Source organism: Podarcis muralis, chromosome 1 (genome assembly GCF_964188315.1).
Source record: "Podarcis muralis chromosome 1, rPodMur119.hap1.1, whole genome shotgun sequence".
In the NCBI taxonomy this organism is placed as follows: domain Eukaryota; kingdom Metazoa; phylum Chordata; class Lepidosauria; order Squamata; family Lacertidae; genus Podarcis; species Podarcis muralis.
In genome coordinates this window covers 32,846,702-32,874,616 of record NC_135655.1, presented here as the reverse complement: position 1 = coordinate 32,874,616, position 27,915 = coordinate 32,846,702, and the positions used below count along the sequence as shown (strand labels likewise).

Here is a 27,915-nt window from a genome sequence, read left to right as displayed (position 1 = left end):
GGCTTTGATTTACATGAGAGCAGCTAAGGAAGGTGGGGGAAGTCCACAAATGTCTTGCCAAACACAAGGTGGTTGTTTTAAAAGGAAATTCAGAAGCGATACAAAACACAAGTGAGGAGGAGGAGGAGAAGACTTTTTTCTAAACAGCAAGCAATATATACACACCAAGCATTCATTTCTATCTGCCACTTGGAAGCCCTCAAGAAGCGGCGAAGTTACTCCCCTGGTAGCCTCAGTTTGCACGGCTCTGCGGCCAATCAGTCCCTGCACTAGCTTCTCAAAACTTCTGCCCAAACCATCCGATTTTATAGATTGCCACCTCGATGCCTCCCTCTCCCACAACAATTTCCAACATCAAAGTAGGTTTCCAGCACTATCCTCCCAGACTAAGGCAGCTGTGTGAGGGGTTTCACCTCCTCCCAACTGAGACTGGTCTCACACCATCAAAAACTTAACGAGGGCGAGGGAGGGAACTGAGGCAGGAAGGGTAACCATGTCAGATCACTAACTCCTTGATATACATGTTGTCTTCCGGGTGGATTTCCCATACAACACGTTTCGCCTTAACAGTTTCACATCTCAATTTCTCCAGTCACTGTCAGAAACACCTTAGTGCATCCTTTCAGAGAAGAATCTAGGAAGTGCTGCTTAATGCTTTAGAAACCGTCTGCCTGGTCCTGTTATCGCAGACATGTTCAACCGGTCTACTGCTATTGGAAGGTAGATCCGTGGGTGCTCCTGGTAGATCGCGGTCGATCAAGGGATTTAAATAACGGGGGAATGAATATTTGTCACATTTGCCCCCCAAAAGTTCCAACAACTCGGCTCTGCCCCCCCCCCAAGCTCAACAACAACTCTGAGCAGTCCTCCCCCCAAAAAGGTCAAGAACTCTTATCAATCTTCCCTTAAAAAAGCCTAACAACTGTGGCTCCTCCTCCCTCTAATGTCACTGCCAGCTTTTTATACTGGGAGTAGATCGCAGTCCTAGGGAGTTGGACGTGCCTGCCATATCGCATCGTACACACACCAACACACGTTTATCTATTTCACTCCAGAAGCAAACAGCCCTTCCTGGTACATCAGCTCCCCCTTCCTTTCAAGCCCGAAGAGGAGCCCATTCAGGAAGGAATCGCAAGGGGAGGCGGCGCCCAGAACGCGGGACTTCCCTTTACGCAACGTGAGGAGGGCGGAGAAGCCCGGCCAGAGGAGCCTATGGGGCTTGGAGGAGGCGGGCCTAACTCGGCGCACGCGAATGCAAACCGAGGAGCTGGGGCAGGGAGGGAAAGGGGGCGGATTCCGGCACCCGGGCAAACTTTGTAGCGGTTGAAAAAGCAGCAGGCCGCCGCGCTGGAGCCGAAACCTCTCCAAGAGGCTTCAATAACGGAGGAGGGCAAGAGCGCGCGCAAAGGGTTCGTTCCCGGAGTCGCCGCCGACTTACCCGCAGATCCTCCGGCCAGGATCTGGTGGGCCGCTTCGCGCCCAAAGCTCCTGGCTTTCCCGGTCATGGTCACCAGCGCGCGTGGAAGTGGGTGGGAAACCGCGTGGAGCCCCGCCGGTGTGGCGCTGCAGGAGGAGCGGCCCCGCGACTGTCTTGGGAGCGTGTCCGAGGTTGCGCCGCCGGGGAGGTCGGAACACCTCCTTTTGGGTGGCGGCGGGAGGGGAGGCAAGGCGTCTTCCCCTGGGCTCGGAAATAGCGACGGGGCGGGAAAAGGAGAGGGAGGGGAGCAAGAAGCAGGCGGGTCGGAGCCTTGGCAAGAAGCGCCCGCTTTCTCTCTCTCTCTCTCTCTCTCTCTCCCCTCCCACCCCCACGAAGTTGGCCGGGGGCGCTCGGCGCTGTAACCTTTAGACCACACGACTGGGACCCGAGCCAGAGCCAGCCCAGGGGCCGGAGCCACTGCTGCGCAAGGAGGAGACAAATGTGGCAGACCCGGTTCGGTGAATGCCGGGCTTATCCCTTCTAGAACGTCTAAAAGGACTCCGGTTTCGTTTAGGAAGTTGGGGCGCGAGGATAGAAGACGATCCCCTATAAGTTCCCTTCTCGCTTCGGCTAGGAAGAAAACACCGCCGGGTGTCTACCGGGCTCACAGTGCTGGATTTACCTATAAGCTAAACAAGCTATAGCTCTCTTGGGGGCCCCCAAAAAATTTAAAGGAAAAAAACAACCTTGATGTACATTTCCAAAATATAAGATAAAAAACAAATAAAATAAAACCTACATACAGCATCAGTGTTTTGTGTTGTGTAGGCTCCTGTGATGTAAGTGAAACATATTTTGTTATGTGCAAATGGCTTTAGATACCTATTAGGTCCATAAACTACCATATAGCATATATTCAATACCAAAAACAGTGACTCTTTGTTGTTGACAAAGGACAGCTGGACATATACCTTCGGTAGGGCCTCATCAAACCTAAATCTGGCCCTGCACGCTCAACTTGTTATTAAGAAATTGGGACTCCCATTTGTCAGCTGTCTTCTCTCATCATACCCCACCCCCAAGAAAGAGTTTGTACAGTCAGCTCTTTGGGAGATCCTACAAAACAGAGAAAACACGCCTGCACCCCACCAGTACGCTCACCTATTCTTGCTTCAGACCAGATGGGCTAAGATACTTTGCTGCCTGATACGGAGTAAGAAATTGCACCCTGACACTTGTCAAATGACAAGAGTACCCATGGCCGGTTCAGTTGTTTTAGGAGAGGAGGGAGAAAACAGCACAAATGCCTGTCCCTTTTCCCTGCAGTAAAAAAAGCACAATAATAATAATTTTCTGCCCTTTCGTGAACAATGAAAATCAACTACCCAAAGTTGTTGCCTCACACTCCCTGACGGTAGGATCAGCTCTGCTAGTTGGCCCCATTAGGAATTGCTTCCAGACTGCTTTCATAACAAGGAGGTGAGGTCAAACTTTGATAAATAATCAGCAGCAGAGTGAGAATGCAAAGGTCTTGTGCATGCATGAGGACACTTGCAAATCTGGCAACAGTATAATTAACTGCTTTGAGGGTTGGTTGGTTGGTTGGTTGGTTGGTTGGTTGGTTGGTTTGTTTGTTTTTACAATCAAGCAATGTATAAATTTTAATAAATAAATCTGACAGTCTATGGAGACACTCAGCCCTTAAGTACACTTGGAGACTATGGGTAAATCACTATATCTTATCTTAAACTACCTCTCAGTTGTGAGGATCAAATGTCCCCTGGCCCCAAATGATGTATGCAGTCTAAGCAGCCTAGAAATGGATTAAAATGGAATAAACAAAAGGTTGTATACAATTTTACAACATGCAGAGGTTAACATAGGCTGAGAAATCAGAGAGAGGAGCTGAGGGAAGTCTTGGGAGGGAGGGAGGGTTTGTTGGGGAGGGGGAAAAGGAGGAAATAATGAAGATGATTTGTTATGTTGAAATTGTTAATAAAAACTTTTTAAAAAATGGAATAAACAAAAGCCAATGTAGTATCATGGATATTTTATATTTACATAGAAATTTCTAACAGTTACATATATAAATCCAGTTTAAAGAAACAATTATGAATATAAACAGCAGTTTAAAATAACAGCAGCAGATACATAAAATCGATTTGAATCCAAAACAGGTATCAACTGGGATAAATGATGCTAGAGACATCTTAACCACAAAGTTGGCATAAAGGGGGGGGGGGGATAGCTTAAAGCTCTAGCCATCTGGGCCCATAAAGATTCAGCAGAAGTGGCTGTCAAAGAAAAACCACTCAGGAGATTAAACTTTTCAGTAACTGTGTCACCTGAACACAAAAAAATTACTGTAACTGAAAAACATTAGTTAAATAGTTGCACATACAGTCCATGACAGCTTATGTAATACTCAATTTGTGCTCTGCAGGGAGCTGGCTTCAGGCACCAGGCCCTGCATTAGAAAGATGTCTGGAAACAAATGCTGGCAACATCAACCAGAGGAGGAAAGACTACTGGGAGGGGCCATGGTGCATCTGCAGCAGCACAACCTGGCACTTGCTTCTGTTCCAGCTGCAGCAAACCGTGTTTATCCCGTATTGGCCTCTACACCCACCACAGGTGCTGTAACCTTCCAATAGTTTGACTTGACACCCAAAGGTGCACTCCTCCATTGTCTCCCGAGGCAGATGCACACTATCAAAAAAGTCTTTAAGATACCTCAGCATGTATATTCTGTTACCTTATTTCATGCATTCCTTTTGAGGGGAAGGGGATCCTATTTTGGCAACTACACCAGAGCCTCCAACCACCTTAATTTGGCCTTGGCCAATTCATACAATATAACAAGACAGTATACAGTGTGGTGTAAGTGGAGGGGAAGTATCTCAAGTGGGGAAATGTCATGCTCCTTCTGGGGTTGAAGATCTCTCCCTCAGTGCAAGTAGGATAGGAACCACTGTAATACAGTGCCTCTGATACCCACCCCACAGTCAATCCGGGAGGATAACATGGTCAGTTGTATCAAATTGATATTGAGATATCAAGTAAGAAGTTTGCACTCCCCACGTCATCCACCAGGACAACCTAGACAGACTCAGGGCAGCATTTAAGTTTTACTCAGAGTAAACCCATTGAAATTCATGAACATGACTAAGTTAGGCCCATGAACTTCAGTGGGTCTACTTCAGTGAGTAAAATGCCACCCTGTTATTAGACTTAAAGCCCGCCCTCAACAAAATGGTTCCAGGATAGGTTACAATAATTGTTGACAATCGTCTCCTTGGGCATTCTGTAGGACTTTCAAGTTTCCCATACTTCAACAACAACAAAAATTCAAAGGGAAACTTCAAAGTGAAGCTGCTGAGTTGGAATTTATGTGCCTATTTGAGTCTTATCAGATTTGGGCTCAATAGTAACTGGGAGTGACTAGCTCTGCAGAAAAAATATATCCTATTTTTAGTAATAAACTCTTGCTTTGCTAACTACTAAACAACTGGGAGCAAAACTTAGTTGAATACTTTTATGGTTTGTTTATTTATTTAATTTATTTGTACTCTACCTTCTGGAAAAAAACCCTCCCAAAATGACTAACAAAAATCAGTTAAATGTGTATTTCAATCTATTTACTAAAACTGCAGCAACTAAAACACTGAAAGCCAGCATAAAACTGTCAATCCATTCCAGCATATTGCCCATTCTTCTGAGAAATATACCAAATCAATTATATTCCCTTTCCCCTCCAAGCCATTTTAAGTGCCTTGGCATAATATTCAATTTCCAATTTAAAGCACCCGCTTCCTTATCATTACAGTGGTACCTCAGGTTAAGAACTTAATTCGTTCCAGAGGTCCGTTCTTAACCCGAAACTGTTCTTAACCTGAAGCACCACTTTAGCTAATGAGGCCTCCCACTGCTGCCGCGCCGCTACTGCACGATTTCTGTTCTCATCCTGAAGCAAAGTTCATTACCCGAGGTACTATTTCTGGGTTAGCGGCGTCTGTAACCTGAAGCGTCTGTAACCCAAGGTACCACTGCATTTCATGCGGTTCATGATTTGAATCTCATGACAAAAAGCCCAAATCCTGCCTTGCACATGGTGCTGAACAAAACCATTCGCAGGCTGAAAGCCTCCAGAATATGAATTTCTGCACTCCTCTTGCCCTAGTGTGTTTTATTAAACAAATAAGCTGACTTCTTTCTCTATCGGAAGCTAAACCTGCTCCACACACTCCAAGTTTCCGCCAAATCAGTCCCAAAACTTCCGCTTTCCTGAAATATTTCAAGGCATCCCACCCACTCACAGCAACCAAGGCCCCATCATTGTTAGCCTTTCTGTTCGTTGGTTCACCCTGTGAGCTTTTATTGTGCAGGGCTGAGCATAGAGATAGGAATTGTAGAGTAACGAGTCCGCTGCTGGGACACGGAGCTTCCCAGTTTCTTTCCCTGGCTCCTGTCGGGTGGAAGTGTAAGCTGCCCATAGAAAACAATGGAGAAACTCAAGTTTAAGCTACAAAAGGGAGCAACAAAGAAAGGGGCTTTTGCTCTTTTTAACTGAGGAAATGGGGAGGAAAAAATACTGTGGAAAACGTGATTTTTTTTCTTAGCTAAAGAAGAGTGTTTAAAGTTGTTGGTTTTTTAACCTAGCATGCCAGTTCAGTTTCCTTCTCCTTTATTCTCCATGGCAACAGAGGAGCAGTCACCCTGGGAGATTGACGCAGCTAGCACATTCCTAAAATCCTTGCACTGAGCGCACACCCACATCCACAAGTGGACAGGCTGCTAATGTGGCCTAGCGGCTACACTGTTCAGCATGTGGAGCTCAGCCTAACACACCTCACAGGGTTGTTGCTAGGATAAAACTGGGAAGGAAACTTAACAGGGCAGGATTTAGGTTTGATGAGGCCCCAGCTACTGAAGGTAATGGGGCCCTTTCTATGTCCAGCTGTCCTTTGTCAACAACAAATTGTCGCTGTTTTTTGTGTTGAATATATGCTATATGGTAATTTATGGACCTAATAGGTATCTAGAGCCATTTGCACATGCAGAATGTAGGCACCCTTTACTGTGGTACCTCGGGTTAAGTACTTAATTTGTTCCGGAGGTCCGTTCTTAACCTGAAACTGTTCTTAACCTGAAGCACCACTTTAGCTAATGGGGTCTCCTGCTGCCCCCACGCTGCCGCTGCCGCACAATTTCTATTCTCATCCTGAAGCAACGTTCTTAACCCGAGGTACTATTTCTGAGTTAGCAGAGTCTGTAACCTGAAGCGTCCGTAACCTGAAGCGTATGTAACCCGAAGTACCACTGTATATAGAAATGAGCAAACCAGGTTGGAAGACACAAGATTTACCCACCCGGGAAGAATGGCAGATGAAGCTGATGGACTACATGGAGTTGGCGGAAATGACTGGCAGAATCCGTGACCAGGGAGAAGTCGGTGGAAGAAGATTGGAAAAAATTTAAAGTATATTTACATAAATATTGTAAAATAAATGAATGTTAGAAGGATGCTGGAAAGAAGTTATATGGCTTTAGCAAAAATGTTATAAAGAATTAAATAAAAATAGATTGTTAACGGGTCAAAGTGTAAAATTTAAGGTTAAATTGCGGTAGATAAATTATGGAACAAAATTTGAGAAAGAAGGAAAGGACTTGCTGAAACAATTAATTGAATTAGATTACAAAAAAGGGAGGTGTGAGGAAGTCAGGGAAACAAGTAAATGAAAGATAAAGATATGAAAATACTGGATGGGTTTTTAAAAAATGTTTTTGTTTTTAAATATTTTTGTTTTTTCCCCTTTTGTATTGTTTTGCTGTATTGCTGTTTTTTATTGTATTTTTTATTTTTGAAGTATTGTATTTTTTATTGTTTGTCTTTCTTTTTTCTTCTGTAATTGTTAAACTTTAATAAATATCATTAAAAAAAGAAATGAGCAAACCAGGGATATTTTAGAGCAGGCTAGCAAGCGGGGCCCATTACTTACATCATAGGAGCCTACACAACACAAAACACTGTTGCTGTATATAGGTTTTACTTTATTTGTTGTTGTTTTCCTTATATTTTGGAAATGTACATCCAGTGGTTTTCCCCCTTAAATTTTTTTGGGGGGCCGCAAGAGAGTGGGGCCCTAAACTATGGCTTGTTTAACTTATACGTAAATCCCCAACGAATAAGGACCCGCATTAGAACACAGCAAAAGGTGCCCTGGTTTGCTCGTTGCGGGGACAGAGAAAGAGTCGCCCTGCAACCACAGCGACGCGCAATGCCGAGAGCCCTCCGCCCCCTCCCTTTCCACTTCCGCCCTGAGGGCGCTGCTTTCTAAAGGGTTCCGGAAGTGGGCGGGTCGCGCGAGTCTATGATCCTGAGGGCTCGGCGCTGAGCGGTAGCAGCTGGAGGGAGCGGCGCCTGCACGCAGAAGGAGTGTCTTCTGAACCTCGCGCGTGTTTGGCAAGCTCTGGGCGGTACCGGCTGGAGCAAAAAAAATAAAATGAAAGGTAACGGCAGCCTTTCCCCGAGGCTGGATCCTTGGTGTTCTGTTACTTCGAGCAGTTATAGGATTGCTTATTTGGCACTTGTTTGGAAAGCCCCGCAGCTTAAATTGGCTGATGCTGTTTGCAAGAGCCTCATAGGATGGGTGCACGGGAGGAGGAGAAAGAAGGGGGAGTGAAGGGTGTTGTCTCCTGTGCTGTCCCTAATAATAAAAATACATGTAATAGTAAAGTGGAATCTGCAGTCTCCGCTTGCCTTGCATGGCATTTATCCTATTAAAAGTTGATCCCCGTTAGTCTTACCCCCTCACTGAGAAATACAGTACGCTGATAGTAACCTGATTTTCTTTTAGACTCTAAAGTCTGGCGTAAGTTTTCAAGGGTGCTCAGCTTAAATATCACTTTGGCTGCGCAGTCAAAGTGGTTTAAAAGGAAAGTAGGGACATTCTCTCCATCTCTACACACATTTCAAAGTCTGATTCTTCGTGGAACAGTAACTGTCAGGACTGACTGGGACATTACCATTTTACCCACACAAGAAAACTTAATGCAACTCCCAATCTAGCTTGACTACAGACTTCTAAATTCACAGTTTGAGAACTGGAGTTCCATAGGTCTGTCAGCATGTAAAATCGTGCTTTCTTCCTCTTACCCACCTCACACTCTGCTTAGTGTGATACCACCTGGCATCTCATTTTACAAAAAGTGTCAGCATCCGAATTACCTCCTCCCACTTCAGTGCTTTTGGGAATAGATCATGAATTTGGTGGAGTAGTGTGATTCTGCTGTTCTGGTTTGCTTGGTAAGAAAGTAATAAGATCCCTGCTGGGTCAGAACAAAGCTCTATCAAGTCCAGTATGGTGTTTTCACATTAGCCAACCAGATACCTATGAGAATCCCACAAAATAGCTCTTTCCTGCATGTGATCCACAGCAAGTGATATTCAGAAGTGTTCTGTCTCTAAAGTAGTAGCATATAGCCATTATGACTAGTGGTCACTGATAACTTTGTTGACACCCGTCTGTCTCAGGAGACAATGGAAGAGTGTTCCTTCAGGGGTGAAAAACAGGGCCTCCTGTGGCTGCAAAGATTGATACGAAAGAGACATGTTTTGTTGCAGTTGGGGCAGATGAAGGCATCCAGCTGTGTTGCTACAGGTGCATCATGGCGTTTCTTCTCTCTGCACTTCTCCCAGTGCTAATTTATCCTCTGGTCACTGCTATGGATACTGTGGTTGTCTGCAAGGATTCCCATAAGGCAAGGTGAATGTTGCCAGCCTTCATATCACATTTGCAGACAGCTTTGTCATCTGCAGTCAGTTTTGACAGTATCCTGTGGGATGTTGGGAGCAAGGAAGTGGGGTCAGGCAGCACATAATTCCTGGGCACAGATAGTTGCCAAGAGTTCAAATGGCACACTGGTTATGTGGTTATTCAAAGCCAGCTGGGAGGCCATTTGAAACGCTCCCATAACAAATAGAGAGGCTATAGTGTGCATGGAACGTCCACATTCTGCAGCAAAAACTATGTTTTTATTGCTCTTGTACTGCTGTACATGCTCTCTGGAATTGTGATATATTCTGCTAAATTTGATTGTTTTTCTTTTTATTCTGGCATGCATGTCAGACTGGATCTGGATCTGAGAGACTTCCAGATGGTAGGAGTTACCGGTACTTTGATCAGATTATTAGAAGGGCTCAAAGAGGCCCTCTTAGAGGAAAACAGCTTAGAAGACTGGGGAGGGGTGGGGGCTGAAAGATAAACCAGAGTCCTTTTGTTAAAGAAAATAAGAATAAAATAGATAAATAGGAAAAAATGTATCCTGTTAAGTTACCATCTATCCTGATCAATTTTAACTTCTTGAGGGAGATGCTGTCTTTTCTTATATATTGCTGGAATGATGAAATAGTTGCTCTAGTTCCAAAGTATCACTAGCAGATCAATGTATTTCAGAGACCTTTCTTGAAGTAAATCACTACAATAGATGTTTTTTCTGTCTTTCCTTCTCCTACTTTCTCCCCATTAAATAGTGTGGGATGATGCCATCAATGTGTTGTGCATTTCTCCTTGCCATCTTGAAAACAGGTGTCTGAGTTGAGCTGGTGTTTGAAAATCAGGTTCTGAACTTGTACTTGTATCTAATTGCATTCTGTTATCTTGGTGTTCAAAAGAAATATTACATTACAGGCAAGACTACGAAATAGAGAGTTTTTTTAAAAAGTTTGTTTTATTCTTTTACAATCTGAAAAGGCTTTTAAACTGAAGTTCTCAAAGTGATTTGCAGAAGAAACTCAGAATAATTAACAAGCACATTTTTATATAATTTTTGCTAAGAATGGCAAGAATGGTTCTCAAAGTGAGGCAGGCATCCTTTAAAATCTGAATTAGGTGCTACAGATAACATATTATGTATGACACTCTTCTCCAATCAGTTTTTGCATGCATGTCTAACCATGTCTTCTTCCACTTCCAATTTGTGCTCAGTACTGTATTTTGAAGGTGCAAGAAGTCAAAAGCTTGTTTTTCACAGGCCTTCAACTTCCATGTTGTTCCTCACTTCCACATCTTTAACTATTCTGTGAATATAAATGATTCCTTCTCTTTCATTTTATGGCCTTCAGTTAGACATGTATGAGCAGGAAATTTGCAGGATTCTTAATTTTGTTTTTAGTTAATTGGGGGTGGGTCAATGTTCTCTCTCTTGCATCATTCTTTGATTCAAAACAAGGAGAGGTTGGGAATCCAAGTGAATTTAATTTGAACAGAAAGAAAGTTGGATTCCTCATCATAGTCATCCACCCATCAGTAAGTTGGGTAAGGAGCATTGGGTAAGGAGCAGAATTCTTATGAGTATCAAATCACCAGATAATGGTTTGTTTCCCCTCCCATCTGGATTAAAATATTGGCAGTGGTAGCTGTCAAATACAAGAAGAAATGGAGCAGTGAGTTCTTGCAAAGATCTGACACTAGTAGCTCGAAACTATTATTTTCATTTTCCCCATAACCAGGGAAATTTGTCTAACTGTTCTGGTTTAAAATTTCTGTGGCCTTATGGGAAAGGAGCACTAAATGGGAATAAATTCCAATATTGTTACTTTTTGTACTTGATAGTACTTTTGTACTAGCCACTCTTGATAGATGCTGTGGAAATTTATAGCACAGTATATTGCAACCCTAGAGTCGGCCACGACTGGACCTAACGGTCAGGGGTCCCTTTACCTTTATATTATAAATTATAATAGCATTCTAAAGAAACGCAAACACTTTTTGCTGCACTTCATGCATCTGAAACATTTTTTAATATGAATTTGAATAGATGGCTTTGAAACTCACCAAATAAACATTGTTGTGGCTGACCTGGACATTTGAATTTATTCATTTTTTAAGAGGCAAAATCCCAAATGTGCTTTTAAACATCAAATAAAAGAAAAAATATTGGGGCGGGGGGAGGCAGGGGTTCCATGTTCAGTTACTAGTTGGGTAGCTTTTTTCAGCTTGAGGGCCACACTCCGAGTGAGCATAGCCAATATTTGCACAAGTGCCCCCCCCAGTACATACAGCACACAAGCAGACCACACATCCACATTCGCTGCACATAGCACACACAAACAAACGCACTCACCAGACATGTATGTGTGGAAACACATCAAAAATAAAAGTTTATTATTTAAAAAATGAGATATTGCTGTAGTACCTGTAGCCACTAGATGGAGCTATGTGCCAACAGTGTGTATCTAATCACCTTTTCTTAGGTCTAGAATCACATACTTGAGGCACATTCCTTTGAAATCTGGGAGGCTAACAGGTTGAGGATGGAGACATAGGAATATTGTTGGAACAAGTGGGGATATCTGGGCCAAATATTTCAAAATTGTATGTTGTACAGTACAGAGGTACCTCGGTTTACGAACTTAATCCGTTCCAGAAGTCCATTCTTAAACTGAGGCGATTCCGTTCTTAGACCGAGGTAAAGTTCACAGACCAAGACACTATTTCCGGTTTTGCGGAGTTTGTAAACCAAATCGTTTTTAAACCTAACTGTTCTTAAACTGAGGTACCACTGTATTGTGAATTGAATGAAGAGCACTTCCCTTATTCCTGGTCTGCATCCTAGGATCTCTGAGCAAGTTGAAATAAACTCGATACACCAGCATATATTTGCAGGGAAAATACAATAAAAGATAACACAAGATCAGTATCTGATAACCGTGGTGATAATGTGCAAAGTCCTGAACAAGAACCAGATTTTCACCTGGCACCTGAATGCCAGTAGTGAGGGTACCCATAAAAAGGGGAAATAGTGGGAATTTCAAGCATTGCCAAGCAATATGCAAAGACTCCAAGAGATGTTTTGAGAGCTGGCATAATTTGACAAAACGTGTGGTTTTATCGTTATTCAGTGGTGTGGTTGGCTGCTGTGGAAACAAGTGTTGTAATCAGGGCTTTTTTTTCCAGCTGGAACTCAGTTCTGGCACCTCTCAGGTGGGCGCCATTGCCATTCTAAGAGAACAAGATGCTCATGCTAAGTTCTGACCCCTCTTTTTCTAGAAAAATAGCACTGGTTGTATTTTATGGGCCTTTTTTAGGTTCTTGCATACATGGAAAGGCAATTCTGCTTGTACAAAGCCTCACTGCCAAATTCTTCTGAATGATTGGCCCACTAACCACCATCCCATGCTAGTCTGTGAGGGGGGTCTGTCCATCTCAGAAGTAGCTTTTCAAGCGACAGAGAGTTCCAGTGCATGGGTAGGCAAACTAAGGCCCGGGGGCCGGATGCGGCCCAATCGCCTTCTTAATCCAGCCCGTGGATGATCCGGAAATCAGCGTATTTTTACATGAGTAGAATGTGTCCTTTTATTTAAAATGCATCTCTGGGTTATTTGTGGGGCCTGCCTGGTCTTTTTACATGAGTTGAATGTGTGCTGTTATTTTAAATGCACCTCTGGGTTATTTGTGGGGCATAGGAATTCGTTCATTTCCCACCCACCCCCAAAATATAGTCGGGCCCCCCACAAGGTATGAGGGACAGTGGACCGGCCCCCTGCTGAAAAAGTTTGCTGACCCCTGTTCTAGTGGGATGAAGAGGCAGAAATCATAAGAAGGATTCCGGTTGCTCTTTTCTGGATCCAGTCCAGTAGCTTCGGCAATCACTTGGAGGCTATGTGTATTAACTGAGAAGTGCATGAAATTCCCCGTCTACACTTCCAATTTGCGACGTCCTCCAGGCCTTCATATGAAAGTGTACAACTGGTGACATTTACTTATGTTTGCAATGCTGTTTTTAGAAATCATATTAATTATATTTAACCATTGAACCGGCAGGGTTGGAATTTGCTGCTTCACATATGGGACATCTTTTTTATATCAAGTGCTATATTACAAAGACAGTGCCAAAATAATACTGCTTTAGTGAGGAGGAATTTCTTATTAGCAGTGAAGCTTCAAAAACCTGCAACTATGTCATAAAGGGAACGTCTTTGAGCTGAGACTCCAGTAATTCATGTCTGTCACACACAGTCTAGGTGACCTAGATTTGACTAGCACTATTGTAGTGTAATTATGCTTCTGAGCTATATCTGATACCCCAGAAGAAAGGTGTAAAGTTTATTTTCAAAGGTTATGGATTTGGTTGAGTCATGTCATTGTGCAGCATACAGAACAGGAATCTGCAGAAGTCTGCACTGATATTTATGCAAGTATAAACGAACACATTCAAGCTTCAAGGAACAGTGTTAAATGCAAGGCAGGGAAAGGTAATGTTTTGACATTTGTCAAAGTGATTGAACAAAGCAACTTAGAATTCTGTTGAAATAGTACCTTTTTCCTTGTTCGGGTTGTCTTTGATGGATGAAATAAATTTGAGCTTCTCACTTGGACATTATTGGCTTGCAGAGATTAGCCATATGGATTTTCTTTTTCATTTGAACTCTGCAGTACAGTATTGCACAACGAATAGGCAGGTTTTAAGAGTACTTAAAGCAAATGGTTGTTCATGAAAATGAGGCAGGAGGAACGTGTGGCCCTCGGGATATTGGACTGCACCTTCCATCATCCTGAGTGCTGGCCATGTTGGAGAACCTTAGGTTCCTCATACCTGCTCTGGTAGGTATCAAGGCTTAGAATGGACTCCAAAAATACTCCCACTATTCCACCACTATTATCTAAGGCAGTCTTTTCCACTAATAAACAGCTCACACTATCAGGAGTTTTTTCCTTAAGGTTTAGTTGAAATCATAGAATTGCAGAGTTGGAAGGGACCGCGAGGGTCATCTATCCCAACCCCCTGCAATGCAGGAATCTTTCACCCAACCTGGGGCTTGAACCCACAACCCTGAAATTAAGAGTCTCATGCTCTACCAACTGAGCTATCCCAGGTCATGCCTGTTTTATTACATGTACTTATCAAGCCTGCAGGGGGCAAGAACTATTGGAGAGAGCCTCCCTTTTCTCACATAAGAAGACATCTTCTATAGTGATGTCACATGTATTTTAATTCTTTGTTCGAAGCCGCCCAGGGTGGCTGGAGAGACCCAGCCAGATGGGCAGGGTATAAATAATATTATGTTGTTGTTGTTGTTGTTGTTGTTGTACTGCTTTTTTCACATGCTATTTTTAATCACGTGCAAACTTAATTTATAGATTAGTTTTTCAAACTGTCTTCAATCAGGTTGCAACCCTGGGTACAGTACAATGCTTAATATTTAGTTCATCCAAATGCATTTGGCGTTTATGAGTTCTTATTATGTATTGGAGAAAACAGGTGCTCATGTCAGTAAGTAAAGCCCAGGCAGGTCCTCTGGGCATTGCTGGGGTACAATATTGGCTGAGTTGCCTGGGACTGATAGGAGTTGGGAGCCTGACAACACCCAGAGCCCCAAGTTCTCCAACCCTGCTCTATTCATCAACATCTAGGGAAATAGGTACTAAAACTACCTATTACTAGTTAATGAGGAGTGGAATCTGCTATTATAGCTTCAAGCATGTGCCCTTTGAGAGACCCTATAGGTAAGAAATGGAGTGCACTGCAGAGTTATGAGTTGTAGCAAGAGTTAGAGTTACTTTTTCGTGGAATGGATATAGAAGAATAACACAGGTTATCCCACCCCACCCCCAGATTTGAATTATTAGCACTGAAAATAGATTATAGTGTCTTTTTTTTAAAAAAAATTTAAATAGTAACAGTTGGAGCTAGCCTATTGTCTGAATAAGCTCCAATAAGATTTTACTGAAAAAAGCTTTAGTGGGTTCACAGTAGTGGAAAAATTTCTTTCAGTACATCCTAGTAAAGATCCTGTTTAAAATAGATGACACCCTGTCATGTTCAGTAACGCATCCGTCATCAACTTCATTCTAATTCTTTTAGCTGAACAATTTCATTCAAGCTTGCAGCTTGTCTTGTCAAGCCACCAAGAGCTTCATTACTTTGCCATCAAGCATAGAATTACACCAGCTGTTCCTCAGTGTTGTTCAGCTGCATTTTAATTTTAACTATTTCTTCAGCTAACTGCTCTGTGTGTGTGCATGTGCCCCAGTGTTTGTTTGCTTGCTTGCTTGCTAGCCTGTTTCTTTCTTAAAGGGTGGCTATCAAAACATTTCCAATAACGTAAGTTTCTAATTATGAAATCTAGCCTAAAGAGTATCTTAACAGTCATGTAACTCTCTTAGAAATATTGTCACCCTGATTCCACAGTAATAGTTTGCCTACCATAGCGCAATACGTTGATTTGGCTGGTGTTGGGCAAATATGGTACCCTGCTTCCCGTTATAAAGGCTTCACATCAGACCTTGGAGATGTAACCAATATGCTGGTGTAGTTTTGAGTCTTTGGTGGGCAAAATGCCTTTAGAATGCATATTTGATCAGTTAGTCCCCATTAAGTCCAGTCAAAGGCAACTATGGGGTTGCAGCGCTCATCTTGTTTTCAGGTCGAGGGAGCCAGCATTTGTCCACAGACAGCTTTCCAGGTCATGTGGCCAGCATGACTAAACTACTTCTGGCACAACGGGACACCGTGATGGAAACCAGAGCGCACGGAAACACCATTTACCTTCTTGCCACAGCGGTACCTATTTATCTACTTGCGCTGGTGTGCTTTCGAACTGCTAGGTTGGCAGGAGCTGGGACAGAGCAACGGGAGCTCATTCTGTTGTGGGGATTCGAGCCGCCGACCGATCGGCAAGCCCAAGAGGCTCAGTGGTTTAGACCACAGCGCCACCTGCATCCCCAGTTTTCAAAGTACAGTGGGAGGGTTAAGCTGCAACTGGTTCAAACGACAGTTGATAATTCAGTCCTAAATTATCACAAATCTGTGCATGTTCAAGAGTTGAGGTGTTAACTCTGTATGATTTCAAGTGCAATTTCTTAAGCTAAATTTAGATGCACCTAACTTTCTGTGGATAAAGCCCAATGTAATTTTTCCCCCTAGAATCTGCCCTATGAGATTGAGGTACTGCATCTTTAATAGGATGGACCTGGACAAATGTCCCATCATAACTTGTTTCTTATAGGCTTTAGAACAGTAGTTCCCCCACTCTTCCCCAGCCATGGACCACTTCCAGAGATGGCTGAGGGCCTTAGCAGACCACTTAATGGTTTTTCTGCCTGCTGTAGCAATTGTAATGGACTGTGCTAGACAGTGTATGGATTTTAAACATATCTTTATGGAAATACCATGGATTACCTGTCTGTGGACCACAGTTTGGGAAGCTTGGCTTTATAGAAAAAGTAGCTATGTGACTAAAAAAGAAAAGGACAGAAGTCTTGACTCGCCTTTCAGTGCACATAAGCCAGTCTCAATACTGCTGAGTACTATCTATAAATTCTCTTAAGGCCCTAACTCCTATTTCAGAGTGACATACAGCTCACTTGCTTACCATCACAATCACTCATATTTTGCGTAGTCACAGGCAATTTATTTACGTGCCACATTTTCCACAAATACGCTTGCTATCAAAACGGTTCACAGAAAACAGTTGACGTGCAATAGCCATAATAAGTAACAACAATTGCAACCCCTGCAGCGTAACACTTCCAATCCAATAATTAGCAGTTCGTCAAAAATGTAACTGAGCATATGCTTACCAATAAGTCAACTCACAATCCCCCAAACCTTCACATCCAAAGTACCGGTAGCTCCATTGCTAATGGCAGTAGTGCCTACCAAATCTCCCTTCACCCCACAACTTCTATGCCTAGACTTTAAATGTCAGAAAGCACCATCAGTTTTTCTGGCAGACAGCTCCCTTATGAATGCTCCCATTTGGTTTGGTTTGAACATTTTCAGCTTCATCTAACAAGTGGATTCCAGAGCAGTGGGCGGGGGGGGGGGGGACGGGGGACGGGACGGGACATTTAAAAAAAAAAATCAAACATCAATTCAATAGTAAAGCAATTTTTAAAATAAAAAAAATTAAAAAACCGGGAAAAAACCTTATAGGTGGAAGGTGAGGAAGGCAGGCTGAAGCAACCATCCCCAGTGGCAAATGCTACTTTCCTGTGGTTTGCCATGCTCAAAGCAGCTCACAACACTGGAAACATAACAATTCACTAACACCTTTACATAGCAATTCACTTTACATATTCACTTTGCATAACAATTCACTAACACCTACAGCAGCCATAACAATAGTTAAATAGTCATATGAAGGTTAGGTAAAAGGTAAAGGTACCCCTGCCCGTACGGGCCAGTCTTGACAGACTCTGGGGTTGTGCGCCCATCTCACTCAAGAGGCCGGGAGCCAGCGCTGTCCGGAGACACTTCCGGGTCACGTGGCCAGCGTGACAAGCTGCATCTGGCGAGCCAGCGCAGCACACGGAACGCCGTTTACCTTCCCTCCAGTAAGCGGTCCCTATTTATCTACTTGCACCCGGGGGTGCTTTCGAACTGCTAGGTTGGCAGGCGCTGGGACCGAGCAACGGGAGCGCACCCTGCCGCGGGGATTCGAACCGCCGACCTTGCGATCGGCAAGCCCTAGGCGCTGAGGCTTTTACCCACAGTGCCACCCGCGTCCCTCCATATGAAGGTTAACAGACTGTAAAGATAAGTGTATGGCTGAATGGCCTGCAGGATCAAAGGCAAAGAGATATCAAGAGTTAGCGGCTAGGTTTTAGCTTCTGTCGCATGAAATAAGAGGTGGAGAATGCAAACTGGACAGGCTTTATGATTGCCAATTATGATGGTCATATGCCTAGCCATATCTGGGACCAAAACCATAAAAGCCAAGCATATATTTTACCTGTTTAAGAAAAGTGGATGGAGGAGCACACAACACTTGAGTGTAGCTATAATACCCCGATAAAAAGAAAACAATGATAAAACATACAAGCAGTATAAAATAAAATATTATACAATATAAAATATACATACAAGCATAAAATAGTATAAAATAACATACAAGCAAATAGCAGACACACACAGTAACTTTACTATAATTTTCGATATTATTGCCCACTAAACTTGACTTCTTGCAGCCAACATCAAAAGAACACATAAGTCCTTGGATCGTTGACATGCAACGCAACACTTCCCCTCCTTAATCTATCTTTACATTGTAGCAAAGCCTTCTCCCCTCCCTCCATTTCATTATGCTGTATATTTTGGTTTGTAAATGGGAAGTGTATTTCTTGAACAAGCATATTCCTTAAATAGAAATTCCAGAAGAGTGCCCCATGGCTAAAAATAAACTGTGGGGTTGAAGCCCTAGATAAAATTTAAGCCTGTGTATATATATAAAAAATTGCTAAAATGTCACAGTAATGAAAAGTCAGAAAATAAATTATGTCTGTTATTAATTTTTGAATTGTATTCAAACACAGAAATTTGTAGCATAGACAAAAACTGATTACAGAGAGATAAAATTCAATTTTATTCTAGGGTAATTGTTTTATACATTTTACATTTATTTATAAGATTAGATGAGGCTTGGAATTCTCAATATAAATCACAGTATGGTCCCGGTCGGGATGCCAAGGTCAGAGCATGAAAAGCCTCGCTTAGAAAACACATTACTTTTGAGGGAAATAAAAAAATGAATAAAACGAGATGGGAGATCTGTTGCCCTCCTCATGACATACACTCAAGTTTTATCACAATTTGAAGAATGAGGCAGCTTGAATAAGCGGTGAGATATATCAATTTCAGGCAGGACTTTTTTCGAGCCAGTATTCGCCAGAACTCAGTTCTGGCACCTCTCAGGTGGACGCCATTATCATTCTAAGAGAACAAGGGAAGTGTTTGTGGTGAGTTCTGGAGCCTCTTCTTCTAGAAAAATAGCACCGATTTCAGGGAACGTATATATGATAGTAAAGGTAAAGGGACCCCTGACCATTAGGTCCAGTCGTGGCCAACTCTGGGGTTGCGGCTCTCATCTCGCTTTATTGGCCGAGGGAGCCGGCGTACAGCTTCCGGGTCATGTGGCCAGCATGACTAAGCTGCTTCTGGCAAACCAGAGCAGCACACGGAAACGCCGTTTACCTTCCCACCGGAGCAGCACCTATTTATCTACTTGCACTTTGACATGCTTTTGAACTGCTAGGTGGGCAGGAGCTGGGAACGAGCAACTGGAGCTCACCCTGTCGTGGGGATTCGAACCACCGACCTTCTGATTGGCAAGTCCTAGGCCCTGTGGTTTAACCCACAGCGCCACCCGCGTCCATATATATGATATGGCACCATAAATAATAGTGGAGAGGGGAAACATAGACAGTTGCCTTACACAGAGCCAGACCATTGGTCCATCTAGCTCAGTATTGTCTACACTGACTGGCAGCTGCTCTCCTTCCTGCTTTCAGGAAGGATTCTTTTCAAATTCTCCCTGGAGATGCCATGAATTGAACCTGGGATCTTTGGCATTCAAAGCAGAAGCTCCCTTCATTATTTGTCTAACATCGACCAGCAATTGCTGGTCTGCATTGTCTGGCATCGGTGCAACTCCTTCCTGGGTAGCTTGCAAAAAGTAGGCAAAAAGTGTGTAGAAATGTAATATGCAGAAATTTATGGTTGTCCAGACTTCATCCAGACTCTTGAATTAATGCTGTTTAAAGAGGTAGCAGCAGTAGACCTATTCACCACCTTTGCATATTTCCCTTCCAACTATACAATGCTGTGTTTCTGAGGAGTCCTCTCTTCTGCAGTGTGCCCTAATGATACACACACAGACATTTTAAGGTACAGATGATAGAGCTGCTTTGTTCTCCTCATTTGATGCAGAAGAAGTAAATAAAAGTAAAGGTGCCGTCCAAGGTAAATATAAGTGATTAAAGGGTGCCTGCGAGTAAAAGCCATCTTAATCTCTAATTAGCATTGTATTTAACACAGCTTCTTTAATGCATTTTTAAATAGTTCTTTACCAGTATGGTGTACTTTATATCTTCTTCTCTAATATATGATGTGTCCACATTTCAGCATGCTTCTTGTCAACAAGGTTTCTTGTGTGAAAGATATTCAGATTGCTGTGGGTTAGGAGGTGTTCGTTCCAACTTTGCCTGCACAAAGAGGTTCTTTGGAGATTATCTCTTTATTTGATTAGGATAAATTTCAACTTAAAATAATAAAGGGGGGGGGACCAAATTTGCTTTCATACTCCTCGTGGAAACCAAAGCTTCTCAAGACAAAGTATCATGGGAGAGTAAACTTTATGGCTGGCAAATGCGACTCTTCCTTTGTATTCTATTCCAAATTTGCAATTACAATTTTTAGTAAAGGAAGCAAAGTTCAACTATGGGGGAAGTTCAGAAAGTGAACTTTCCCAGCTCAAAAATATTCACTCCAGGCAAGCCCAGACCCTTCAGAATTTGGGCTTGAGCCTGATTTGCCTCATTTTGAGGTTTGCTGCCACAGCTGCTGCCAAATCTTCCTTTCTGCTAAACTTTCAATTCCTGCTCTTTTCATGAAACGTGGGGGGGCCTGTTGAACCTCATGTTTCTCAGTAAGCTTTGTGGAACGAGAAATTACGAAAGCAATCTTTATAAAGCCTATCAAAGTTACCATCTAGGAAGAGGGGACTTTTAATAGAAAGTCACTTGCCTATTTTTTTTTTGGGGGGGGGTGAACCTGTGATCTGCCAGTTGTTGCTGGACTACAACTCCCACAATCCCTGGCAATGAGCTATGCTGTCAGGCGCTGATGTAAGTTGTAGTCTACTCTAAATCATGCGGAGGCCCACAGCTTCCTATCCACGGCCTAGAGGAAACAGCAGCTCCAGATCTGTATGGTCTCCAGTGTTTACTCTTGCCATTCCAGGACCGGATCTCCCACAAGATGAAATAATCACTTCCAACTCAGTTTGGAAGTTTTTTAAAAAAAGGTTTCATCTCCTACTATTAAAGGCAAACAGCCTTCAGAAGAGTGTGCCCTTGAGAAAACTTCTATGCTGCCAGGAGTTGATAACGCGGGAGTTGATAACGGTCAAGGAAGCCAAACAGTTCCACTGGCTTGAATTATATTAGTATTAGTATACTAGTATATTATATATATTAGTATGGGACGCAGGTGGCGCTGTGGGTTAAACCACTGTGCCTCTTGAGCTTGCTGATCGAAAGGTCGGCGGTTTGAATCCCCGCGACGGGGTGAGCTCCTGTTGCTCAGTCCCTGCTCCTGCCAACCTAGCAGTTCGAAAGCACGCCAGTTCAAGTAGATAAATAGGTACCGCTCCGGCGGGAAGGTAAACGGCGTTTCTGTGCACTGCTCTGGTTTCGCCAGAAGTCATGCTGGCCACATGACCTGGAAAAACTGTCTGCAGAAGTGGACAAACGCCAGCTCCCTCAGCCAGCAAAGCGAGATGAGCGCCTCAACCCCAGAGTCGTTCGCGACTGGACTTAATTGTCAGGGCTCTCTTTTCCCTTTACCTATATATATTAGTATAAACATCTTCGAGATCTGCAGGAGGTAAGCGGTCTATACATGAAAATAATAACAACAGGACCTTGGTCCTGCCAGGGTTTCCCCACCACCTTCAAGGATGTGCATGCTCATCCTGTAACAATATCCTTACAGTGGTACCTCGGGTTAAGTACTTAATTCATTCTGGAGGTCCGTTCTTAACCTGAAACTGTTCTTAACCTGAAGTACCACTTTAGCTAATGGGGCCTCCTGCCGCTGCCGCGCCGCCGGAGCCCGATTTCTGTTCTTATCCTGAAACAAAGTTCTTAAGCACTATTTCTGGGTTAGTGGAGTGTGTAACCTGAAGCGTATGTAACCTGAAGTATATGTAACCCAAGGTACCGCTGTACTTTATTACCAGCAGAGTGGTGCAAGGTAAGCTCCAGAAGTTTCCAGCTGCTCAGTCTGTGGCAGAGGACAACCTTAGTGTCAGGAGGATTGGACCAGATGACCCAACTCTACTGTTCTGTGATTCTAACCCATCTAAAAGATGGTTGACGATTCGCATGTACTGTAAATACCATATTTTTCTGTGTATAAGACGACCCGTATTTTTTGGTGACCCCCAAATTAAAGAAATGGGGGAGATTGCCCAGAGTTGTTAAGCTTGGGGGGGGGGGGTTTGCCCAGAGTTGGAATTGCCGACAATCACACAGCCGCCTAACTGCCACTGCCAATCTCACGCCTCGCCGAAGCCACCAGTTGTCTGCCCGCTCGGTGCCAGCAGCCGCCAATTGCCCGCCCAATTGCTGCAGCAGCAGCCAATCGTCAGCCGGCCTTACCGCAGCCACCAATCACCTGCCCGATTGCCAATGACAATCTCCTCACGGCTGCCACCAATCACACACACCCTTATACACTATCCATGTATAAGACAACCCCCAATTTTTAACATTTTTAAATAATAAAAAGAATTGTCATACACAGAAAAATACGGTAGTTAGTACCTAGACAGCAGACATGTTTATCCCCTGATCATACAATACCACTAAGCTTTGTAGCAAAGCTTAATTGGTTAGAGTGCAGTACTGATAACACCAAGGCTGTAGGTTCGAATCCTCTTGAGGGTCAGCTGCATATTCCTGCACTGCAGAGGGTTGGACTAAATGATCCTTAGGGTCCCTTCCAACTCTGTGATTCTGTGAGAATTATTTCAATAAGTTTGTGCATGAACACACACATATACATATGTGTGCATGAACACATATTCATGCACTTATGTTTATTAGCACATATCAAAAAAAATTTTTTTTTCGCAAATCTGTGTGCTTTTCTTTGGTTGGTTCATGCATTTCCTCTCTATTTTTTTGACAATGCACAAGTGACACCCGTAGCTGGCTCTAGTAAATTTTTGCACACTTGCATAGTGAGGGAAAACCTTCACAAGATGGCCACTTTAGGATCAGAAAGGTTTGTTGGATCTGTGGATGCTAAAACCTCTTGGCAACAAACCAGGGTTTCCCCCCCCCCTTCATTTTTTCCCAATTCAAGGCCTGAGTTTTTATTTATTTCCTTCAAAACCTCTTCCAGTGTTGGTTCTGCCTCTACAGTTGGCTTTGGTGCTCTGAGTTGGATGTCAAGACAAGGAGAAGACAAATACCCATGTGGTCCTCATAATAGGCTGTCCTGCAGGATACTATTTCCCCGATTCACGTCGTGTGATTAGGAGGTGTAATTGTTACTCCCACTGCACTGAAGGTGACTGCTGTCTGTAAAGGCACTAGGTAGCATTAATTAAAATACAGTGTTCCCCTTGAAATGTAATTTGATCCATTCCTTTGCCATCCTGGTAAGGCTAATATTTGTTTCTAACCTGTTTTTTAGGGATTTGAAGTGATATTAAAGTCACCAAAGGTTACTAAATAATAGAAGAATTACGATTCTGTTCGTTCGTTCTTATTTCTTTCAGCTATTCCACTTTCCAAAAAAGCATTTGCATGCAATAGCAAATACTCCTCTTTCTCGTGTGTAAGTTTATACAGAGGTACAGAAGGAGCTGGGCCACCGCAATGTTCATGGCCATTAAAATAATGTTCATTTCCAGTTGCCACCTATTGGCCATAGCCTACTCCAGTGGTTTCTAACCAGTGTGCCGTGGCACCCTGGGGTGCCTTGAATGACAGTCAGGGGTGCTGTGGGCAACACTGGCCTCTGTTCCTCTTTCCTTCCTTCCCTGATGCCCTCACGCATCTTTGCCTCCCAAAGGCTTGCATAGCTGTAGGTTGCAGCAGACCTGGCTACAATCTCCCTGGGCGAATGGTGCCTCTGGGGCTGGCCAGAGGGTGCTTCCCAGGCCCTTGTGGGGCAGTGTGAAGAGGCACCTTTCTTTGGGGCAGGGGGGAAGCTCAGAGACCAGGAGCAGCAGCGGCGGCAGCTGCCCAGAGGACTCCCAAGAGAGGCGAGAGGAGAGGAGGCTGAGGGAACACTCCACAAGGAAGAATGTTCAAAAAAGGGGTGAGAGGCTGCCAGCTCTGCAGGCAAGGGATGAAATAGCTGGCCTCCTGAGCCCCACAGGGTGTCGCAGAAAGAATGTAGTTGATCAAGGGAGACACAGACTTAAAAAGATTGAAAACATCTGGTCTACTCCTTTAGGTGTAAGGAAACATTTAATGTAGAACAGTTCAGGAATGGGTGTTGGGTCAGGAGCTCATGTAGCTTTACAATGACCATGAACTGCCACCTAACGTTAGCAATAATACTTGAACCAGTTTTGGGTGGCTACTGCATGTTTCCGAGCACAATTCAAAGTGTTGATGCTGATCTTTAAAGCCCTCAGCAGCCTTGGCCCTGTATACCTGAAGGAGCGTCTCCACCTCCGTTGTCCAGCCCAGACACTGAGGTCCACCTCCGAGGGTCTTCTGTTGCTTCCCTCACTGCAGGAAGTGAAGTTACGAGGAACCAGGCAGAGGGCCTTCTCGGTAGTGGTGCCCTCCCTGTGGGATGTCAAGGAGAGAAAGAACTACACAACTTTGAGAAGACATCTGAAGGCAGCCCTGTATTGGGAAGCTCTTAATGTTTGATGTTATAATATTTTATATATGTGTTGGCAGTCGCCCAGAGTGGCTGGGGCAATCCCGGCCAGATGGGCAGGGTAGTAATAATAATAATAATAATAATAATAATAATAATAATAATAATAATAAAAAATGCCCTTGTGCTCACACAAGACCTTTGATTCAGAGGAGGCATATGCTGACGAAGAGAGAAAGTAGGTTTCGTTTTGTTTTTTGGCCAATTTCTCCCTGCAGCCCTCCACATGCCACCTACAGGAATGAGAATGGGCAAAAAATAATTTCCAATATCTTTCTGTTACTGGATGCTCCTACTCGCTCAAAAGACCTTCCATGAGGATACCAGCTTTATTCCACTCTAACACCCACAGTGTGCTACACATATGTCTTACTTGGAATGATGAGTGGAAAATTTATATTTGTCACCCAAGTTTTCTATTTAATAATCAAAGAAAAAATTCAGTAGATTTCTATAAAGACCTTTATATAGTCCAAGTTGCTGAACCATGTCTCAACAGGAAACTTTGAAAAAGGAAAAAAAAACTTTTGTTGAGCAATTCTGTATATCACCTTTTGTCATAGCAATCTATTTTGGGAGTCTTGAACTACAGATAAGATATTTATTGAAAATGGCTTGACCTTAAATTTACCTGTACTCCACCCACATGTTCTGCAAAGGACTGCTTTACAAACACCCCTGTCCTGATGAATGCTCATTTCTACTCTAATTTCTTATCCAGGTAATACAATATGTCTTATGTCACACACATCAGTTGTATAAAGGTTTGCAACTTCTCATTACGCCACAAGACAAAGCCAGTAAATTCTTCTTTGTAGCCCAGGTAGCAGGCTCTTAAGTGAAAAAGACAAGCAACTAAAGAAAAAAAATCCATATGTAAGGGAAAAAAATATTTATTTTAAAATGTGAGTGAAGTTTAATAGGTTTTTCTCCAACTAAGTGGTACAGCAATAAAACTGCTAGCATATTTGCAAAGCTAAGCAGGGTCCGTTACGGCTTCAAATTGGGTGGGTGACCGCATGTTGTGATTCCTTCATTGCAGGGGTTGGACTAGAATGACTAGTCTTCCAACTCTATGATTCTATTAAAGGGGTCTCCTTAATACAGAGCTTTCCAAACTTTTCATGTTGGTGGCACACTTTTTAGACATGCATCATTTTGCGACACAGTACTTCAGTTTTACAGTCGTACCTTGGTTTTTGAACAGCTTAGTTCTCAAATGTTTTGGCTCCCAAATGCCACAAACCCGAAAGTGACTGTTCCGGTTTGTGAACTATTTTTGGAAGCCGAACGTCCGGCGGGGCTTCCTGCAGCCAATCAGAAGCCGAACTTTGGTTTCCGAACGTTTTGGAAGTCGAATGGACTTCCGGATCGGCTTCCATTTGACTTCCAAGGTACAACTGTACTAGCAAACCTGAGGTTAAACTAACTTCTTTCCAGCCCTAGGAGGAGTTCAGAGAGCATTCGCATGACACACCTACTACACACCGCAAATGACACACTAATGTGTCATGACACACACTTTGGAAAGCTCTGCCTTAACAACTCTGAGCACTCTAACACTGATTAGTGTTAGAAACTCAGATATATAAGCTAATTGCCAAGTGGCACCTTAAACCTGGGTTACATTCGCCACAACGGTATGTCTAGGCACCATTCCCTCCCCCCCCCCCCATGGAGTTTATTATTTTTATTATTATTAGTTTCATTTCTATGCCACTTAAGATTTTAAAGGGGAAAAAATCCAAGCAGTTTACAGCACCTTAAAACATCAAATAAAACAATACAGAATAAAACTAATTCAAGTTTTAAGTCAAATATTTCAGATCCTTCTGTAGTGACATTTTGCATTCCCCGTATTTATTTACCTACTTAGTTTATATAGCAGAAGTACTATAGGAAGCCAGTGTGGTGTAGTGGTTAGAGTGTCACACTAGGACCTGAGAGATCAGTGTTCATATCCCCACTCAGTCATGAAGCTCACTGACCTTGGGCCAGTTACAGCTTCCTTACCTACCTCTCAGGGTGAGTGTAGGGATTAACTGAGGAGGGGTATGAACCATGTACTCCTTTTTTTAAAAAGTGGGCTATACAGTGGTACCTCGGGTTAAGAACGCCAAGCGATTTCTGTTCTCATCCTGAAGCAAAGTTCTTAACCCGAGGTACTGTTTCTGGGTTAGCGGAGTCTGTAACCTGAAGCATCTGTAACCTGAAGCTTCTGTAACCCGAGGTACCACTGTACATGCAATAAATAAGCTCTTCTGCTATCTGCTTAAGAAAACTGGAGAGGCTAGCCAGATGTCAGTCACCAGCCTGACATCCAGAGATCTCTATATGGTCTCAATTAGAACCTCGCCAGTTGCAAAATGCTCCCAGCGCCTGGCTAATTTCTAACAGTACCCTTAATAGCACTTAACAGCTCCCAGCATTCTTGGGGGGAAGCCATGACTTCTTAAATTGGCAGGATATATAGTGCAGATGGGATTAGGATTTGAGATCCTGGGTTGGATAAACATTACAGTAGTTCTCTTCAGTACAGATTCTACGGGACATAAGCATGAGTTAACTACATGGATCAAGAGAATGGGTTGGAGAAGGTGAGGGTGTTCCATTGCCCTCATGGAAGTCAATGAGCATATGCAGTGATTTATAGAATTTCTGCCACAAAGCTGCAATTCCCAGAGTTGCATGGAAAGAAGGACTTATAGTTACACAACTCTGGGAATGGGGGCGGTGTGTCTCTTAACAACTCTCAGCACCCTTAGCAGACTACTGTACCCAGGATTGTTTTGGGGGAACCATGGCTGTTTAAATTGATGTGGTGCTGCTTTAAATGTATAGAACAGATAGATCCCTGGTTGGAATGTGAAAGTGCAGTTGCAGAGCAGTGAGAAACATGGTTAATTCTGATGTGTATATTAATACACATTCCATGCGTCATGGCAGGGCGAAGCTAGCTTGGTGCTCTCTCCCCTTCCTTCAAGCAGTTCTAATCGCATGAGGAAGAGAACGCCTTTGATTTGACTCTCATATTTAAACCTGCTTGGGGCTTCCCCTCCTCTTAAATATTTGCTGATTTTGCCATT

The 27,915-nt window shown here is 43.3% G+C and overlaps 2 protein-coding genes across 7 annotated transcripts in view; one reads left to right on the top strand and one right to left on the bottom strand.

Annotated features, from left to right (window-relative positions):
- Positions 1 to 2,220, bottom strand: part of SLC25A21 (solute carrier family 25 member 21) — a 275,631-nt gene extending 273,411 nt beyond the window's left edge. For 2 of the 4 annotated variants that reach the window (XM_028720379.2, XM_028720389.2), the window contains exon 1: positions 1,439 to 2,220. In XM_028720379.2, coding sequence (XP_028576212.2) covers positions 1,439 to 1,505 — 67 coding nt within the window. In that variant the 5' untranslated portion in view covers positions 1,506 to 2,220. The remainder of the gene's footprint in view (positions 1 to 1,438) is intronic. The other 2 variants (XM_077925834.1, XM_028720371.2) reach the window with 2 other exon arrangements.
- Positions 2,221 to 3,808: 1,588 nt separating this feature from the next.
- The window catches only part of MIPOL1 (mirror-image polydactyly 1), a 193,236-nt gene continuing 169,129 nt past the window's right edge, over positions 3,809 to 27,915 (top strand). For 2 of the 3 annotated variants that reach the window (XM_077925815.1, XM_077925813.1), the window contains exon 1: positions 3,809 to 4,051. In XM_077925815.1, coding sequence (XP_077781941.1) covers positions 3,824 to 4,051 — 228 coding nt within the window. In that variant the 5' untranslated portion in view covers positions 3,809 to 3,823. Of the gene's footprint in view, positions 4,052 to 7,778; positions 7,928 to 27,915 lie in introns of those variants that run through there. The other variant, XM_077925823.1, reaches the window with a different exon arrangement.